At 53.7% G+C, this 20,532-nt stretch overlaps 1 protein-coding gene across 1 annotated transcript; it reads right to left on the bottom strand.

The window, feature by feature from the left end:
• Positions 1 to 9,222: 9,222 nt before the first annotated feature.
• On the bottom strand, positions 9,223 to 19,515 carry LOC123930637 (zinc finger protein 383-like). The gene is made up of 6 exons (XM_045986830.1): positions 19,389 to 19,515; positions 17,828 to 17,919; positions 16,337 to 16,456; positions 14,422 to 14,548; positions 12,986 to 13,117; positions 9,223 to 10,558 (listed from the first exon to the last, which is right to left on the bottom strand). The coding sequence occupies exons 1-6, from the start codon at positions 19,513 to 19,515 to the stop codon at positions 9,252 to 9,254; spliced, it is 1,905 nt and encodes a 634-aa protein (XP_045842786.1). The 3' UTR covers positions 9,223 to 9,251.
• Positions 19,516 to 20,532: the final 1,017 nt, after the last annotated feature.

Genomic DNA, 20,532 nt, shown 5'->3' on the forward strand with positions numbered 1-20,532 from the left:
ATGCTGAGCAAAGTAAGTCAATCAGAGAAAGACAATTATCATATGATCTCTCTGATATGTGGAATTTAAGAAACAAAGCAGGATCATAGGGAAGGGAAGGAAGAGTGATGTGATGAGCACTGGGTGTTACATAAGACTGATGCATCAGTGACCTCTACCTTTGAAATCAATAATACGTTATATGTTAATTAACTGAATTTAAATTTTAAAAGGATTAAGAAACAAAAAAAAAAAACAACAAAAAAACCCAAGCTTAACTGGTGAGGGAATGCAGGGAAACCTCACTAAAATGGAGTTGGGAGACCACAAGGCGGTGCTCTCACTCCGTACCAGTCTAAATCAAGCCTCCTCAGTGACAGAAGCCCTGGAAGAAAGCAGCACAAGGGAAGAATCAATTACTATATGTGCTGCCTAAGTGAGCACAGGGAAGAATCAATTTCAGGCCAGAACAGGAAAAGATGGAAGCTGCATCTTCTAGGAGAAACCGACCACCCCTGCAACCCAGCCAGTGAAAAACCAACACCACCCTGAACCCCTGCTTTTTACCAATGGACTTTCATTCTAAACAATCCCTCCCAAATTTTCTTTCTCCATAAAAAAGTTCCTCTCCTTTGTTTGTTGGACCAGCCTAGGCTTTTTGAAGCAGCTTGCTGGTCCCGAAATGCTATTCTCTGTTATTCCCAAGTCAGAAAGAACTTTTCAGCTGGTAAAAGGACACTAAGTTATTAAATATAGGGACTACATAGATTAAAAAGTTCTCCTCGACCCTCTAATGATCGCAGCTGGGGCTGAACATTTAAACCAACAAAGACAGATTCACAGAAGACCTTACAAGTGCAATGTAAGTTTGACGTGACCTGAGAAACTTCATGAGAAAACGAACCCTGAAAGAGACAGACTTGAGTATTCTTCGCTATGTTTGGTGAAGAGTGGATGCTACTGGGTAAGGAGTAGGAGGGAATTGTAATAAACCACAGCAACGCCTGCTTGTTGAATTCTTCTTGAAGTCTCTGTGTCTTCAGAGATAAAGATGCTTCTTCCCTCCTGGTATATGGTGGGCAACGTTCACATGAGAGTTTTATAACGTGTTTCAGGGAAGAGGTGGGGGATGTTACAGTGACCTTGCTTCCAGTGTTTTCTCACATCTCTGAGCTCCAATATGCCAAAGGGTCATATTTAGGGGTATGTTATCCTGAACCCCATCACATAACAAGTGATTAAATAGTGTTTAAACTCCCCACCACAGGGATGTTATGTGCCGCCTACAATTTTACCGTTGTTAGTGGATAAGGATCAGGAAGGTCTTTCTCCACCTCCTTTCCTGGACCCCAGCTATCCTGGGTCATTGTGCCTGTGGCTGGGTCTTCATCTACTCAGGTATCAGGTTTCTTGACTTAGTGCCCCTTGGCCATGATTCCAACCCCTGGTCTCAGCCAGGACTTACAAAAACAGGTATATTATGGTTGAAGGGAACCTAAGATCAGAGAACTTCAAACTTCAGAGCAGCAGAGACACAGAAGCCTAGGTTGCTGGATCGGGGTGGCTGGTGGTAGACCTGAGCGTCACATGGTCATCACTTACATCATTTGTGACCCTCGGGCTCCAAGAGAGCTTCCTCCCACTGTGAAGAATTCAAATCACAAAAAACAACACACTGCTAAGGTCAAGGAATAGTGGGGCATCTGAGTGCCTCAGTCAGTTAAGCGAATGCCTTCAACTCAGGTCATGATCCCACAGTCTCGGGATTGAGCCCCACATCAGGATCCTTGCTCAGTGGGGAGCCTGCTTCTCCCTCTCCGACTCCCCCTGCCTGTGCTCTCTCTATCTCGCTCTCTCTGTGTCTAATAAATATATAAAATCTTAAAAATAAAAAAAGGATAAAGGAATAGTGAATTAACTTGACAGGGAATTTCATCTCAAGACATACGCTATCATAAAACATATGTACATTTTAAAATGTACAATTTTATTTACCAATGACACGTCAAAAGATGGAAATAAGTTAAATTTGTTTTAACTCCGGGGAGACAAAAAGGCACACCTTACACCACACCCACCATTGCCACACCCTGACCCACCTCACCACCAAACAAGGAGACCCCTTTAGGAACACCCAAACGAAGACTCATACCTAGGGTGGATTAAAATGGAGACCTGGGGGCACCTGGGAGGCACAGTCCACAGGACATCTGAGTTCGGCTCAGGTTAAGATCTTGGGGTTCTGCGATGGAAACCTCCTCCTTCTGAGAGAAGCAAGAAGACTGCTTCTCCCTCTCCTTAGCCCTCTACCCCTTCCCTTGCAAGTGCTCTTTTTCTCTCAAACAAATTATTTTCCTGCACACCAGGAAAAAATATAACACAAACACAGATTATAAAAAACAAAACATAATCTGTTGAACCCTGAGCACGCCCACCGGTCACCACAAAGCCGGCTACAACACACTGCGGGAAACTCGCAGACACGCAACACACTCAGGCCAGCAGGTGTCTCTGAGAGCCCGGGACACCCTCCTGGCACACGCGGGCACGGACACGCATGCGCACACCACCGGGGACCCACACATCTGCAGACACACAGCCAGGACACTCCAGGTCACCCTGCAGACACGCACACGGCCTCTGCGTGACACCCAGGGCCCACGCTCAGCCCCACGGGTAGACTCGCCCCCACGGGGTCCCCTCCTGGATGTACACACGGGCCAAGCTCCCATCCCCCAGCCCCAGCCGAGCATGCGCACACAGACTTCGCCGGAGGTTCCTTTGCAAGCGTCCTTCTCGACCGCGGAAGTTCAGACACTCCATGTCGGGAGCCCCCACCCCCTACCCGCCCTGGCCTCTCTGTCCGAGGCTTCCTGGGATGGGGTGTCTTTGGGGACCCCACCGGTCCAGGAGACGCCACCCCCTGCCCCAGTCTGACTTCGGGGAGCTCCCAGATTCCTTCTCCTGTGCCCCAGCTGGCCAAGTGGGCACTGTCTCCCCTGCTCCCCAGTTGACCTGTGCACAGTTCCGGAGGACCCCGAAGAGCCTGCACCTCCGCCATCGGACTGCCATGAGCCCTGGGCTGACCCTCCCGCCTCTAGGCACCCGTCCCCAGGTGCCCAGGCCCTCGGCCCGACCTGGAGCGAGCCCGGAGTGTCCCCTCTCTTGGGCCGGCCCCGTCCTCCCCTGTCCCCTGCAGTCTGCTCCCCTGCACTCGGCCTGGACAAATCCTGGGAGCTGGAGTCGCTAAGCTGTTCTGGGGTGTTCGGAGAAGGGCTGCCCACCTGCACAGGCGACACCCGGGTCGTGGGCGGGACTCTGCGGCAGGTGTGCACCCTGGTCTCAGCTTCCCCTCAGCACTGCCTCTTGTCCCCGCAGCCCCGAAGGCCATCCCGTCCCTGCTCTGTCCTGGGGCCCATCTCCTGGGACCCTGCCGCTGAGGTCCCACAGCCCCAACCCCTGAGGCAGGGCCCTGGGCCCCCAATAGCAGTGCCATGGGCCCTCCGGGAGTGGCAGGTGCCGGCCGAGCTCGGGGCTGGGTCTGATTTAGGGAACATTCCCTTCTGGCTGCTCTCCTCCACTCTGCTCTGCTCTCTGGCTTGTGGGGGCCAGGAGGGCTGGCTCAGGGCATCTCCCAGGAGCTGGGGCCCAGCGGGCGCACCACCTGCCCAGGAGCCCCGCTGCACAAAGACAACACCAAGGACGGGGCCTCACACCCGCCTCTCCCCTCTCCCTACCCCGCACGCGCTCAGGCACACATCTGAGACAGGACAATGGCGCAGGAGGCGGCACGTGAGCACAGGACCCAAGGACAGAGGACGCTCGCGATCATTCATTAAACAGCCTGAGACAGAGTTTGGGAGGCTGAGGTGCTACAACTTTATTGTGATTAGGGCTGAGGGAGCGGGGTGACCCTCTCCCTCCACCTTCTCTCTGGCCCCCAGCTGCCCCACCCCACGGGCCCTGCTGCTGGGGTCACAGAGGAGTCTCCCCTTCCCCCCACACCCAACCCCACACCCCTGAATCTGCCCCCATACACCCACACACCCAGGAAACCTCCAGCACAAGCCGGCCCTGGGCCCCGGCCAGGCCTTGCAGGGACAGCAGGCAAAGCTCCGTGGCCAGGGGATGTCGGCGGGCCACAGACATGGTGCTCCAGAGCAACAGGGGTCCAGGCGCCTGGCTGCGGGGATCCTGGTGGCTGGGCTGTGGGGGTGGGGCGCACGCGGGAGCCACAGAGGCACCGCAACACCCAGGTGCCCGCCAAGCCTCTAAGGGACAGGCGCCTGCGCACACGCACGCACGCACACGCACAGACACAGGTGTTCCTGCTCGACTGGCCTGCTTTCCAGAACCCTGACCCTCTCCCTCTGCCTGGGAGGCCTACCGGGCACACGTATACCCTCGGGTCAGTGGGTGAGCGCGTGCACACACACACACACACACACACACACGTGTGCGGCCCCACATGCACCAGCTCAGCAGCCCTCTGGCGCTCGCGCGCGCACACACACACACACACATACACACACACAGACCGGAGCATCTATGGACGCCCATCCTGAAATTCCAAGTTTCCCTCTGGGACACGCAGATGCCCTGCCCTCTCTCTCTGACACCCAGGGCCCATCCCCCACACCCAACCACACACACCTCCCCCCCAACCCCCATGCTCCTGGAAGCCCCTTCCTGGCTGTGCACCCTGGGCTCTCTCCCAGCCCCCACGCCAGGCAGGCAGGCCGCACGCACAGACTCACTGGAGGCGCCAAGGCTGGGTTGCAGGTGACCTTCTCCTCCTCCAGTCTTCAGATGTGTCCTCCGTGGATGCCCCAAAGGCAGCATGCCTCCCCCTCCCCCGCCCAGGCCTCCACTCCAGTCTCTAACCCCAGCCCCACCGCCCGACTTTTCCCCAGGACCCTCCCCTAAGTTCCTTCTCCCAGGCCCCAAAGGCCAAGTCCATCACTCCCCCCCCCCCCCGCCCCGATGCCCCAGTGACCTGCGCAGTGTCCTGACCCCTCCAGGGGTGCTTTCCTCCCCCCTCACAGTAGTATGGAGGGTGCCTCCAGCAGTCCTCTCTGGGCTGCTCTGGGTGCTGTGTGGCCTTAGTCTTCTCTCCTGCAGGTGGCAGGAGGAATCCACGCAGCTCAGGGTGACGGGCAGCTGGGAAGTGGCAGGGAAGTGCCAGCGGTCCTGGGGATGAGTCTCTGGTCCTCCACGGGGCTCCAGGCCGCCAGCACCCAGGGCAGGTGCACCTGGGCAGCGGGCTGCTGTCCCCCGCGCCCCCGAGAGCCGTGGCTGTGCTGTGCTGCCCAGATGCCTCCGCCACTGGGAAGGCAGCCCCTTCAGCCCTTCCCAAAGCAGCCTGGCAGCGCAGCTGATGGGATTCCCACGGGGATCCTGACCCCTACCCCCACCCACACCATCTGGATCCCCATCCGGACCCGTCCAGATCCGGATCCCGCTGCCACTGGGCCGGCCCCACAAGCCCAGATCCGCGGCCCAGCCCTGAGCAGCGCGCCGGGGTCCTGTCAGGGCAGGGCAGCAGCCACAGACTGTCCTTCCAAGTCCCAGTCCCCGGTCTGACTTGGCTCTTGCTCTCCTGCTGGGCAGGGGCGGGGCGGGGCGGGCTGGCTCAGAGCCTCTCTGGTCGCCTGCCTAGGGCCCCTCACCACACCCCAGAGACTGCCCAGGACAAAGAGTGTGTGAGAAGAATGCGCTTGCCCAGAGCTCAGGGACACACCCCACCCGCACTGTCCCCATGAGCGCTCCCAGGGCCGGTGATCCGAACAGGGCCAGAGAAGGACTGGCCCTGTGGCCAGTGTGCTTGTGTTCACGCGGGAGGGGGGCGGGCAGAGCCGCTTCCACCACCTCCTCTCTGGCCCCCACCTTCCCAGGAGCTCTGGCAGGGTCGCCGGGTCCTCTTAGGGCGCCAGAGTAGAGGGGCTCTCCGCCGAACCTTCCCCAAGACTCTGGCCCCCGAAGCCTGGCAGGGGCCTTCCAGACACAGGCCCCTCCCTGCCCAGGTAGGAGAAGCCAGGGTCGCAGCCCTTGTGCCAGCCAGCTGCGCTCTGGGAGGGCCCAACCGCGCCCCGATCCGGCCCCGGGGTGCTGGCGTCCAGGGCTGGCCCTGCCCCAGCATCGCACACACGCTGACCCCAGCACAGGGCGACTCTCGGGCACTCGCACACGCACCAGCGCACCCTGAAAAGCTCCGAATCACCCTCTCGGGCTCACGGGCCTACACGTAAGAACGAAGACCCACAGCCATCCACACATGTGCGGGAACACAGCCCCTGCTCAGACTCAGACACACACACACACACACACACACACACACACACACACACACAGAGGCCACCATCATCTCCAGCTTTGGGGAGGGTCTCAGCCCTGACATGTGTCTCTCTGCCTGTATTCATTCTCCCCTCCAGCCTGAGTGGTTGTTTATTCTTCCTTTATTGTCCTCTTCAAAAGTGGTAAAAGTGACACACCCTTACTACTATCACCCCAAGAAAAAGTTGAGAAGAGGAATCGTTCTTTTAATGGCCCCACCAAACCATAGCAGCCTAATTAGAAAGGCTGTGGGAGAGACACTCTCTCTCTCCTAGGTTGGGCCTCTGGGGCCTGGTAGCTGTGCTTCAGGGTTGGTAGAGGACGCTCCTATTTGCTACAAGAAGGACAAGGCAATGATTTGCAGAGAGGACCAGATATGAGAGACGTGCATGTGGTCCGGTCCTCGTCATGTTCTCCATTCCAGTCGCTAAAGTTAAAGATAACTTCGAACAAGGAAGCTTCCCTAGTGTGTGAGCTAATACATTCCTTTGTTGATGTTGGTTTCTCTTAAGCTAGTGTGAGTTGGGTTCCTGTGACTTGCAACCAGGAATGCAGTGAGTATGTTGAGACACATTCTTCCCTTATCCAGGAGGAATCCCCTCTACTCCTCCAACCTCACAAATGTCTCACAGACAAAAGCAACTACAGGAACGAGCGCCTGCCACAGGTACTCCTCCCAAGCCACTCAGCCCTACTCCTGAGATAATTTCCAGGAGGATGCAGCCACACTCCCAAAGATGGCTCCCTCTTTTATTTTTCTCCCCAAAGATTTTTATTTATCTGAGAGAGAGCTAGAAAGAGAGACCACAAGCAGGGGGAGGGACAGAGGAAGTGGGAAAAGCAGACTCCCTGCTGAGCTGGGAGCCCAACCTGGGGCTGGATCCCAGGGTGCTGGGATCCAGGATCAGGACCTGAGTCCAAGGCAGTCACTTAACTGACTGAGTCACCCAGGTGCCCCTGGTTGGTTTAAGATGGTTCCCTCTTAAAGCCCCACCAGAGTCCTTGGAGATCCCCATCCAGGCTCTCTCTGTCCTCCCCCTTAGTCTAGTTCCGGGAAGGAAACGTCTTGGAGGTTGTGAAAGCAATCCAGAGAACCTGGATCTGTCTTTCCTCCAAGTTGCTCTGGGAGCAAGCACAAAGTCACACTCTGAACACGGAGGCACTCTCCACCTTCCGCATTCTGGCAAATTCTCCAGCGGTGATGCCAGCCACAGCCCCTCTTGAAGGCCTTAGGTTCCAGACCGCTCAAAAAGGAGGCGGTATCTCACATTGTCCCACCACCAAGGCCAGGCTTCTCAAGCTGGAGGTTGTGCCGTGTGTTAGCAAAATTGATTTAGAAGGTCATGACTTTTTAAGCGAAAGAGAATCGGTATGTACACACAATAAGGGTAGGTAGTGTTGCATTAAACTTGTCCTTCACATAGGCACAAACACGCGTTAAGGCATACGTAGACAATACACACGTGTGTGTCGTACTGCAATGCAGGGTATGTTTTATACCCTGGGTCATGGTCACAAAAGTTCAAGGGTTTATCTCTTCCTTTCCTAACCACTCCCACAGTCCACCCTCATTCATTTCAATTCATCAGCTGTTCAGAGCAGAGATTGGTCAACCTTTTTTGCCAAGGGTCTAAGAGGAAATATTTTAGGCTTTATGGAGCATCCGGTCTCTGTTGTGATCACTCGGCTTTGCACAGAAGCAGTCATAGAGGAATAGTTGCCTAAGTGCCAATAAAACTTTATTTACAAACACAGGCCACGGGCTGGGTTGGCCCTGGTTTGCCCACCTCCAATCTAGAGTCTCATTCCGAGCCCGCTCCTGCTATAGGTAAAGCCAAGCTGCTCTCTGCCCAAAAGTGCAGTCTGAATAGAAATGTAAACAGCTCTACTTTTTAAAGATATATTTCATGAAAATTCGAATGATAATGATATTTCATCGAATTATTCGATGAAAGCATGGAATATATAAAAAATAGCAGTACTGTCTAGATTAATGTGCAAAATTTGAAATAATCTTTTAAAAAATCTCTCCTGAGCCTCATTTTCTCAGCCATGACATGGGATGCCATCAGTTCCTATTTTATAGGTCTTCGGAGAGGATTACGGGGGCCGGATAATGTAAAGTGCTCGGCGTCACACATGGTGGGTGAGGTGCTCAGGAAATGTCAGCATATATCGGTAGCATTATCAGTGACTGATTGGCTGTTCTGGCCCAGACAGAAGGGAGCATCTTGTGGGCACGATGCTGGCCAGCCCTGAGACAGCAGAACCATCTGTGGGGGCAACAGTCTCAGAGCCCTTCGTGGAACACTACGCTTGGCTGTGCTGCCTTCCGTCTCTGGCTCACTTTCTCGGGCCTATGTTGCATGAGGATTTTGATAAAAGATCCAAACCGGGGCCCACTCAGAACCTTCTGCAACAATGGGTATGTTCTCCATCCGTGCCGTCTGATTCTGCAACCGCTGGCGTGTTCGGCCACTGAATCTTGGCTGGGTGAAGCTGAGGAAACATTTACGTTTTATGTTTGTTTATTCATTTAAATGTAAATCACGACACACCGTTTAGTGGTTACTGTAGTGGACTATTCCTGAACTCCTTCTCAAATCTAATTAATTATGGTGCCGCTCCTGATATCTGAGGCCGGAACATTCCTTGTAGATGGAGGTGTCTGACGCATTCATGTGGTTCGGAGGATTCTGAGCCTCTGTCTTTTCCCTGCCAGTGGTGGCAGTAGGCTGGGACAACCAGAAATAGCCCCGGGCACTCCCCAAACGTCTAGGGGAGCCACACAGCACTGTCCCCTGAATGAGGACCGCTGGCCAGCTAGCGACCTGACGGCAGGTGCAGTCCATCTCTGCTCACAAAGTTGGCGTCATCGTGACTTCTCTGGGGATTAGGAAGGTGTGGGTCCAGGCTGAAGGCTCCCTCACACGCGGAGCTCACTGTCTCTTTCTGGCGTGCACTTTCTGGTGGAGCACCAGGGACGAGAGCCGCCTGAAGGCCCTCCTGCATTTGGGGCACGGGTGCAGCTTCCCCGTGGTGTGGATTTTGCGGTGATTGATGAGTGTGGAGCTGTCGGTGAAAGCTTTCCCACACTCAGAGCACACGTACGGCTTCTGGCCGGCGTGCATCCTCTGGTGTCTCTCGATGCTCGACTTACAGCGGAAGGCCTTCCCGCACCCCTCACACTGGTAGGTGTGAGTCTCTCTGTGGCCCTTCTGATGCTTGAGAAGGGCTGCCTTGCGCCGGAAGGTTCTCCCACATTCCTGGCACCGCTCTGAGGGCCCCAGCTGGTGAACCCTCCTGTGCTCCGACAGGTGGGAGCTATTTCGGAAGTACTTCCCACACTGGCCACACTGGTAGGACTTCTCCTCCTGATGAATCCGATGGTGTTCAAAAAGATGCGAGTTGCATCTGAAGGCTTTCCCACACACTTTGCAGTGGTACGGCTTCTCCCCCGTGTGGATTCTCTTGTGCTCCGTCAGGGAGGAGCTGCGGCCAAAGGATTTGTCACACTCGCTGCACTGGTAGGGCTTCTCCCCCGTGTGCACCCTCCGGTGACGAGTGAGCTTTGTGCTCTGCTTGAAGGTTTTCCCACACTCCTCACACTTGAAGGGCTTCTCTCCCGTGTGGGTCCTGTAGTGGCTGCTCAGCGTGGAACTGCTGTTGAAGGCTTTCCCACACTCCTTACACTTGTAGGGCCTCTCGCCGGTGTGAATCCTATAATGCGTGAAGAAGTAGGAGCTATGGCGGAAGGACTTCCCACATTCATCACATTTGTGGGGTTTCTCTCCTGTGTGGATCCGCTCGTGCTCGATGAGGTGGAGGGTCTGGTTGAAAGTTTTCCCGCATTCCTTACATTTAAAGTGTGGCTTCCCCCGCTGGATTTTTGGACGATTCTGCTTTGGGAAGCCTGGCACCTGGGCTTTTCCATGAATATCTTTTTTTAGGGTCTTCTTTTCTGGAGGGGTGCTCCGTGGTGTCGTTGCTGGTAGTGGATGGCTTGGGCATCTCTTCACAGCCATGGACTCGTGGTTTTGCTTTGCAGGGAGAGTTTTTTTGTCTGAGTCTGCGGCCAGGCTGGGGCCAGATTTTTGCGTGCTCCTCGGCGGCCTGTCCTCAGTTTCTGAAGTCCCTTCCGTCCTAGCATTCTTTTGGGCCATTTCCTTTGCCTTCCCCAGGGATGGCCTCGTAGAGATGTCTGGCTTTGGAAATGTTGTGTTCGGCATAAGCTGTGTCTTCTTGTCTGAAAGGGATTCAGAATGTAAATCTCTCTCTCTTTTTTAGTGCCGTCGTCTATCTTTGGTTGAAAATGTTTTGTCTGAGTATAAAATACATACAAAAAAGCTCACAGATGTAAATGTTTGAAGTGATTAGAATTCACATCATGCCAGCAAAAAAAGAAGTGATTATGTGAAGGGATGGAGGTATTCTCTAAACTTATTGCCATAATCATTTCATAATATATATACATACCACATTATCATGTTATGCACCTTAAGCCTATATGTTATATCACAATAAGCTCACACAACTCTATCCTAATAAGGCTAGAAAAAGAAAAGACAGCCAGTTCCAATGAGGTGGAAATAAAGAGGGAAAAAGAATCAATGAGAAAAGGAGTTGGCACAGAAAAGAGAAAAAAAAGAGATCCTGTATCAGAATAATTACTTAGAGATACAATTGAAGCAACACTCCAGAAATAAATCAAGAGCTGATCTCTGGATTGAAGGGACAGTGATACAGAACGTTCCATACTAAATGCAACTGTATTACAAGGTGTTATTTATAGTCTATGAACTCTGTGCGAGTTGGAAACACGGTCAGTTCTTAATGTTCCCTTATCACTAAAACGATGTGTTTCTAGCTGTAAGTAAGAGAAATAAAATTTTTTTGGTGAGAATTCACAACGTGAGCACATTCACGAGTACAGCGCCAAGATCAAGATCAAGAAACAGAACCCTAGAAGCACCGTCCCTGACGCAAGCCCTCAGCCCACTCCCTCCAATGACCCTCTCCCTTTCAAAACATCAAGACCCTGCCTTCCAGTAGCGTAGATTGGCTTTAGCTCCTTTTGTACATTATGTAAATGCTACCTTTTAGCGTACATCCTTTCATGCCTGGCTTCTTTCTTTCACTCAACTGTGCTATGAGATTCATCTGGATTGTTGCTTGTAGTCACAAGTCATTCATTCGCCTTGCTTATAGGATTCCATAGCACGACTATGCCACAATGTGGTTAACTATTTCGTTGTTGATAGGCATTTAGGGAGTCCCCACTTTGGGACTATTAAGAACTGAGTTGCTATTAACATCCCGTGCTCAGTGGGGAGTCTGGGTCTCCCTCTGCCTGCTGGTCCCCCTGCTTGTGCTCTCGCTCTCTGTCAAATGAATAAATAAAATCTTTAAAAAAATTTAAAAAAACTGCAGAGGCGACGCTGGAATGAGGAAGAGGTTCACTGTTATTATTTTTTTAATGAAAACACCTGGTTACTATTTGGGATTCTTTTCTTTTTTTAAGATTTTATTTATTTGACAGAGGGAGAGAGAGCACAAGGTGGGGGTGAAGCGGGGGAAGCAGAGGGAGAAGGAGACACAGGCTCCGGGCTGAGCAGGAGCCACATACAGGCCTCCATCCCAAGACCCTGGGATCATGACCCCAGCTGAACACAAACGCGTAACTGACTGAGCCCCCTGGTGCCCCTCTATTTGGGATTCTTACTAAATCCATGTATTGTCTTTATTTTTAAAAATCTGTTTATGTTGGAGAGAGAGTGCTCAAGAGCACACGGAGGGGAAGGGCCGTGGGGGAAGGAGAGAGACTCCGCGTTCAGCATGGGGCTCGATCCCAGGACCAGTGACCATGACTTGAGCAAAACCAAGAGTCTGTTGCTTAACCGACTGAGCCACCCAGGCACCTCTTAAATCCATGTATTTTCTTTCTTTTTTTTTTTTTTTTTTTATTTATTTAAGAGAGAGAGAGACCATATGTAGGCAGAGAGGCAGGCAGAGAGATAGGGGGAAGCAGGCTCCCTGCCGAGCGGAGAGCCCAATGCGGGGCCGATCCCAGAACCCTGAAATCATGACCTGGGCCGAAGGCAGAGGCTTAACCCACTGAGCCACCCAGGCGCTCCAAATCCATGTATTTTCTTAAATGAAAAGCTCTCTCGCTATTCTCCTATATGCTCCAGGTTCAGACGCTGATGGGGGATAGCTGTGCTGCCCCAGAAACATGCTGTTGTTTCTCCAAGTCAACGGAGGGCTACTCAGCAGTGGCGATCTTAAGGATTTAAGTCGCGTGCCAGACCAGTCTTGGCCAAAGAACTGCTGTAAACATCTTTCTAACCATGAAGGCATCGATGCACACATACAAGGAGGGAAGTAAACAGGTGCTCGCTGAAGCAGTCGGGGAAGAGCACTGGGGAGGGGACCACTGGCAGAACAGCCAGACAGTGCAAAGGCCCTGAGTTAGGGTGTCAGTTGCCCAGCCCGGCTCTGAGGATGTGGCCAAGGAGAGCTGGAATGAGATCCCAAGAGGCCAGAGGAATGGAAAAGCATTTCTGGAGAGCAACATGCCCTGCCAGCCTTCTCCCTTCTCATCATACCTCTCAGCGTGCCGGGACTTGGGGGAGAATTTCTTGTGGAGACTGCCATGCCGTCTCCTCCTACTTACCAGTGGAGACGGGGCTCTCGCTGACTCCAGCACCGCTGTGCTGGGGCTCTTGAGGGACGTCTCTCTCCTTGACACAGGGCTCATCTCCTTGCTCTAACCTGGTGATCAGCTTGGGTTTGAAGAACCGATACCCTGCTCCAGAGAAGGGGAGAAGTGCTGGAGACCTCCCAGACCGCCATTCCAGTCCGAGTTTGCACAGAAAGAAGTGTGTTTATGTTCTGCTCCCAGTTCCAGAACGCTGCTTTTCCTGACCCCCACCACACCACATGCGGAGCAATTCTCTCCAACACTGCTGGGGTCCTACAAGTCAGCTCGATTCTGACACCATCTACCTGGAGGTAGGGGTGCATCCCACGGTGGAGGGTTTAGTCCCACAAGACCGACCACCCCCCAGTTCAGACACCAATCACAAATCTAAGTCGTCACCTGTGCCTCTGACTGACAGGCTATGGGCTGGAGGTTGCAACGACCCCCTTCTTGGGTTTGTTGAATTTGCTAGACCAGCTCATGGAAGAAACATTTGACCCACTAGATCACCGGTTTATTATAAAAGGATATAACTCAGGAACAGCAGGTGGAAGAGATGTACAGTGCCAGGTGTGGAGAAAGGGTGTGGGGCGCCCATGCCCTCAGACGCCACCCCTCCCCCCCAGATCCCCACTTGCTCACCAGTCTGGAAGGTCTGCAAACACTGTCCTTTGGGGGTTTTGTGGAGGCTTAATTACACAGACACAATTGATTAAATCATTGGCCACTGGTGACTAATCCAGCCTCCAGTCCCTTCCCCCTCCCTGGAGGTCAGGAGGTGAGACTTGGTTCCCCTGGCAACCAGCCCTCCTCCTGAGGAGTTTCCCCAAAGTCACCTCATTAACATAGCAAATGACACCTTTATTCCTCTCACTAGCTAAGACATTCAAAAGGTGTTGGGAGTTCTGTCCTAGAAACAGGAGGGAGACCAAATAGGTGTTTCTCACCATGAATCGCAAAATCTCAATGATACGAAGGACTTCGGAGGGAGCACAGGGCCACGGCCTCGCCAGCCTCTCCCTCCCCACCGCACCAGCACGGAGGTCTGCAGGGGTCCCCCGAGGTTGGTGGAGAGCGCAGCCCACCCTCGGGGAGCACGACAGCCAGTCGGCCACTCCCCGTTGCACCGGCCACTGCAATTGGCTCCGCTGTGGTCACGTGACCGAAGCCAGCTCCAATCGGAGCAAAAGTCAGACTTTTCCAGGGAACACCTGGTCCCAAGGGGTCTACCATTTGGGTTGCGAGGGAATTACCACGCTGGTGCCTCTGCGCTGCCCGCGGCTGTCTCGAGACCACAAAAGCAGAGCCAGCCTTAGAAGGAAGCCGATACCACCAAACCTTAGTGCGTGAGACCAGTCCTAGGGCGGAGCTCATCCAAGTCCTCCGAACTGTGGGGACCTTGTCCTTACCCAAGGAGGCCAGGTTCCCATAGTTCTCCAGCATCACCTCTTTGTACAGGTCCTTCTGGGCGGGCTTCAGCAGCTGCCATTCCTTCTGGGTGAAGTACATGGCCACATCCCTGAAGATCACAGGTTCCTGTAACCCAAACCCCCATTCGTATTCACCCAGGGCCTGGTCCTGCACTTGGCCCAGGACAGCGGGTGAAAAGCCAACAGAAGTTGGGGACATGTTCAGAGTTCTGTGCTGTGTCAGCTTGCAAATAAGGCCTGGGCTCCTTCACCCTGCCCCATATCCACACCCTTCGCTACATGGCTGTGCTGTGCACTTCTGTTCACTTGGCCATGGAACTTGCTGGGGCCAGTGGGGTGTTGGCCAAGTGTGAGAGAAGCCTGGAAAACGCTTATGCAATCAGCACTGACTTCTCTCTTGGGCTTCCACCGCCTCCATGAAGGAAGCTCTGCCCAGGCTAGCCTCTGGGGGATGAAAGACAGTAGAGCAGAGCCAAGTCACCCCAGTCCTCGGAGCAAAGCCACCTCAGGCGAGCTGACAAGGCAGAGTCCATCCACCAGGCCCCTGAAGGAGCCTAGCAACACCCACAGAGGCACACAGCCAAACCCTTATTGCTGTGTGTCCCTGACCTTCCACGGGGGTGGTGTTTACACAGCATTATTGTACACACTCTGCATGTTCATGGGTTATGTGAAGGGGTGAAGGAAGGGAGGCTATGAATGTTGGAAGCGGCCCTTTCACTCACCAGTTGTATGGTCACCTGGGAATCTGTTTCCAATGAGGTAGATCGATACCTTGATGGTTAAGAGCACAGGCTCCAGGGCCAGACTCCCTGGGTTCGAATCTTGGCTACTTAGGATCTGTGTGACCTTAGGTAAGTGATGTGAACTCTCTGTCCTCATTCTCTTAAAAATGGGAATAATACAGTACCATGTACTGGAGCTGTGAGGATTAGGTGGATGAAAATAGGTAAAGAAATTAGCTCTGTGCCTCATACATGCTCAGTGCTCAAGAAATGTCAATTATTCTAGGGCACCTGGGTGGTTCAATGGGTTAAACTTCGGCCTTTGTCCTGGGTCATGACCTCAGGGTCCTGGGATCAAGCCCCGCATCGGGCTCTCTGCTCGGCATGGAGCCTGCTTCCCCCTCTCTCTCTGCCTGCCTCTCTGTACTTGTGATCTCTGTCTGTCAAATAAATAAAATCTTAAAAAAAAAAAAGTCAATTATTCTAAATATTTGTTTAGAAGGGGAGAGGATTCTAGTCAATGGGATAGATTAACATAGCAGAAAAGGTCAGGAAAATACCCATTTTCCTTTGCCGTAATAATGGAAGGACAGGTAAGCCCGTATTTGCGCAGCCAAAGACTACTTTCCCCAGCATCCCTTGCAGTGGGGCAGCCATGTGACTACACTCTGGCCAATGAGGTGCGAGCAGAAGAGCCCCGCGTGCGTCTTCTGTGCTTTGACCTTTGAGACTAAGCACTTGTTCCACTTGCGGTGCCCCGGAACGTGGACCCGCCACGCAGGGCCGAGTCGCCCTCCTGGGCTGTCCACACGCACTGTCACTGTGAGGAATAAGGAATGTAGTCTGAGTGAAGCAGCTGTATTTGGGGATGTCATGTTCTAGCAACCAGACCTATGTGGCTGGGGAGCTCCAGCCCCGGGGCAGGCAGGGGTGCGGAGAGTGACAGGTGCAGAGGGCGCAGGTGCAGAGGGCGCAGGTGCAGAAGGGCGCAGAGGCCTTGGCTGCAGAGAACGGCCCGAAGGCCCGGAGGACGCGCCCCAGCGCGCATTTCCTGAAATGCTAGGAAAGGCTGGAAAGGGAAGGCCCTGCAGAGCGTTGCCACGGTGTACAAGGAGGAGCCGAAGCAAAGGGAGCGGCCGGAACGCGAGAGAGCAGAGCAGACAGGGAACAGTGTTCGCTCCCGGAGTGGGGTCCGCGCCCCTCAGTGTGCGGGCCGGGCAGGGGGCTGGGCCGCCCGCCTGGCCGCGCACCGGCTGGGGACTTGCCTTCCGGCGCCTCAGTCTCCGCATCTGTAAAATGGGAAGAATACAGAGTAGTGCTGCCTCCTGGCAGCGAGTGTGAGCATTCGACGGGACAGTCCAAGAACAGAATCCGCAACCGTGCATAGCGCTTTAGTAAAGAAAGGGCTGGAACCTCAGCTGCTCAAATCTGGCCTCAGCTGGTTTCTTCGAACTGTCTACTTTCCTACAAACGTAAACTGCTTTTCCGCGGGGAAGCGTCCCACCCCCACCCCACCTCCTCCCCACCCCCAACCCCTGCGCAGCTGGGGCGGTTTCCGGCAGGGCTGTGACCTCTAGCACTTTGCTCCTCTTTGGGACTAACACGTCATGGCCCCATTTCATCCTCACGAGGTAGCCTCAGTGCTTTCTGCATTCTACAGACGAGGAAACGGGGCAGGAAAGCACCAGTAACTTGCCCACTCGTTATGATCAGACACAGGGGTGGGGGGGCTATGGGGGCATCAAGTCGAGATGACAACGTACCCTTCTTGGTGGAGGGTCAGGAATCTGCCACCATTCGTGTTACAAACCCTTACAGGCCAGATGCTGTCTGAAAACAGCACAGATGTGAGTTCATTTACTCTTCAGAATAACCCCAGATGGCCATGGTCAACATAGTAGCCCCATTTTACAGATGAGGAAACTGCGGTGGGCCTCGATTGTTCAGGAACAGACCCGGGTCCCACAGCCATGAGTGGCTAAGGGGGGATTTGAACCCAGAGTCAGACTCCAGAGCTTTCGCCCTGGGCTGTTCCAGGCTGGCATTCGCAGCCATGAGGCAAAAAAGGGCCGTGGGGATGGCGCCCCCCCTCCCCCCACGCGATGCCCCTTTCTTTGCAAAAGCAGCCCTTCCCTCTTCCGGGGTTTCTTGGCTCTGCAGAGTGAGCTCATCTGGGGGCCAGATCATTCCTTGCTGTGGCCTGCAGGCTGCTGAGCTGTGTCCCTGGCGTCTACCCCCCCTCCTGTGCTGACACCCAAATACCGTTTCAGCCACTGCCAGTGTCCCCGGGGGGACGAACGGCCTCTGGCTGAGAATCATTGCCTTGTCCCAGCCTTCTGTTCTCATGGCTGTATCACACAGTGATAACTAGTCTGAAGAAAATTAAGCAAGGCATGACATTAGGGAATGATGAGGAGGAAGTGAGCAGGGAGGCTTCCTGGAGGAGGTGACATTCCAGCCAGGGTAGAAATTAGGAACGAGAAGAAGAAAGGAAAGAGGCCCAGGAAAACCATCCCCTATGGGATGCGGCCATATCCTTTGGGGGGGGGGGGGGCAAGGGAAGCCCTGCCATACAAGGGTCTCTGCCAGCCAGAGAGGGTGGCAAATGCACCTGACCTCTCCGAACTGAGGGGCCCTCTGGTCAAACGGAGAAGGCTTACCGTGCTCCAGGTGGGCCGGAATCTGACTGGTAGTCTTCCCTTCTTTTTGGAGAGGTTCTCTGAAGTAGGAGCAGGGCTCTGAGAAGGCAGGTCTGGCAAGGAAGAAGGAGCAATGAGGTCATCCTGCCCTCTGTGGGTAGGAAAGCTCAATAAAATCCCAGTGATGAAACCCACAAGAGATGGATGAAGACTTGCTGTATGCCATGCCGTCTTCTAACTACTGTACAGGTATCACCTTATTTGGTTTTTCATAATAACGCTACAAGATAGCTACTATCATCATCCCACTTTACAGATGAGGACACGGGCACAGAGAGGTTAAGACACTCACTCAAGGTTGCGCAGGGGTGCCCTAAGACATGCATTAAACTGCATCCCAAAGCTCAATGGGGAACAGGCAGGAAATGTCAGTGAGTGAAGGACCTGGGGTAAGACAATGGCACCAGAGTCTGTGATGGACTATGACTCCCAGGATCTCAACTGCTCCCATCTGAGAGAGGCAGAGAGACCAAGACCAAATCAATACACTTGAAAATACCAGAGAGTGACAGACATCATGACCAAAATAAGCTAGGTTGGAATGAAGGCAGATCCCCGGGTACTGCTTTAGCTAGGACAGTCAGGGCTGGCTTCTCTGAGGAGCTAAGGCTTTGTTTCGACCTTCATTTTGAGAAGGAGATGGCCAAGTGAGCATATGAAGGAAGAGCGTTCTTGAGCAGGGAAACAGCACGAGCAAAGGCCCTGAGGTGGAATGTTAAAGGTGAAGCTAGGAGGCCAGGGGTGGCTGGAGCCCAGGGAACTGGAGGGGGAGAGATGGGAGTGGCGAAGTCAGGCCAGCAGGGTCCAGTCCCTCAGGGCCACTGGGGCCCCTGTATAGAATTTGTATCATTCTCTGGCTTGAGAACTCTGACAGGACCTGATCCTTATTTTTTTATAAGATGCCTTGGCCTGCTGAATGGGGAACAGTCTGGAGGAGACAAGAGTGGAAGCCAGGAGACCACTTGGCACAAGGAGACAGTAGTTTGTAGCTTCTTCCTGGATCGAAGTACATGGGTAATTTCCTGATGATATGGGGGAAAGTGGGTTCTTAGATTTTAAGACACAGCATCCCAACTCATCTTGTTCGTCTGGCTGATCTGTCAGTGAACAATCGCACTTCTGAGCGCTTTTGCCAGCGAAAGGAAATCACACATTCGTGTGATCTGCTGGCTATCTGCTTGCGATAGCCAGCAACTGGAAACAACCCAGGTGTCCCTCCAGAGATAGAGCCACGTCACAGAACCCCACTGAGCAGTAAGGTGTGATGAAGCATGGGTTCCCACAACAGCCCGGATGGCTTTCCAGGGCACCGTGCCCAGTGGGAAGGAGCAAATCTCAGAAGGTCACCAGCTGCACGGTTCTATTGACACAAGGTTCTCAAAATTAGAGAATCACAGAGATGGGGACAATTTGTCATAGCCAGGGGCCCGTCTCCAGGGTAAACCTTCCCACCATCACTGGGCCCTATAGGCCTGCCCCCCCTGCCACCTGCCCACAGTTTTCCACCCTGTGTTTCTCTTACCGCCTTTGTCAGATGGCTGGGTCTTCACCTCCATGGTCTCCTCCGTCCGCAGTGCTGAGAGGCAGGACCCTGTGAGGCGCAGAACTCTGCTAGGGGCAGAGACCAGAGCAGTTAGGGTGTGGGCCATGGTGACGGGGGCCCCGGTTCTAGTCCCAGCACCAGGGAAGCCGTGTGGTCTTGGGCAGGTGACGCCACCTCCCCACCATTGTGTCCTCAACTGTGGAGGAGAGGTGTTAGCCACACTTTCCTCATAGAGTCACCTTCAGGGCCAACTGGGTAGTTTATGGACAGCACTTGCCATGGTGCCCGGCAAGGCCAAGCCAGGGCTCGTGGGGCCCTGACGGGGAAGTTTCGTTACCCAGGCATACAGTAGGCCTCTGGTGCCGGGCATACAGCAGGCACTCAATACATGTGGCTCATGGCCAGCCCTGGTGTTGCTGTCTTTCTGGCCCTGAAAGCTGTAAGTCAGCCTGACATTCAGAGCTGGACCTTGCCTCGCCTGGCGAGCTCTTTTATCCTCCTTCCCAGGACTGTGGTGAGGACCAGTCCACAGGAACCTGCACCACAGCCTGAGGGGGGAGGCCCGCTCTGCCACGGCGCTGCTGGGGAGGGCCAGCCCTGGGATCCAGGGATCTGGGGACCCTGGTCTGACCCAGGCAGGAAGGCTCAGCAGTGAGGCAGGACTGCAGGCCAGTCTGTCCGGAGGGTGGAGTGGGGCTTCCAGCCTGGTGGACACTGGCTGTGAGAGCTCCAGGACCAGGCTGGCTATAGTTACTAACAACAAGCACACAGCAACCTGACACTTGAATTTGACATACATGAATAATTTTTAGTGTAAGTATGTCCCAAACACTGCACAGGATATGCCTATATTAAAAACTTTTCTTTTTACTTACTTATTTGAATAAATTCTTTTCTCTTTTCTTAAAGAAGTAAGCTCTGGGGCGCCTGGGTGGCTCAGTGGGTTAAGCCGCTGCCTTCGGCTCAGGTCATGATCTCAGGGTCCTGGGATCGAGTCCCGCATCAGGCTCTCTGATCGGCAGGGAGCCTGCTTCCCCCCCCTCCCCCGCCTGCCTCTCTATCTACTTGTGATCTCTATCAAATAAATAAATAAATAATCTTTAAAAAATTAAAAAAAAAAAAA

This window comes from Meles meles, chromosome 19, assembly GCF_922984935.1.
Source record: "Meles meles chromosome 19, mMelMel3.1 paternal haplotype, whole genome shotgun sequence".
NCBI classification, from domain to species: Eukaryota; Metazoa; Chordata; class Mammalia; order Carnivora; family Mustelidae; genus Meles; species Meles meles.

Bases quoted from the DNA above. Each gene is read 5' to 3' on its own strand.
- LOC123930637 (XM_045986830.1), bottom strand. From the start codon at position 19,515: ATGGCCCACACCCTAACTGCTCTGGTCTCTGCCCCTAGCAGAGTTCTG. The intron at 17,920-19,388 runs GTAAGAGAAACA...CTTCCTTGCCAG, and splicing joins CCAGCCATCTGACAAAGGCG to ACCTGCCTTCTCAGAGCCCT. The intron at 14,549-16,336 runs GTTCCCTGTCTG...TTTGGGTTACAG, and splicing joins CCACTCCGGGAGCGAACACT to GAACCTGTGATCTTCAGGGA.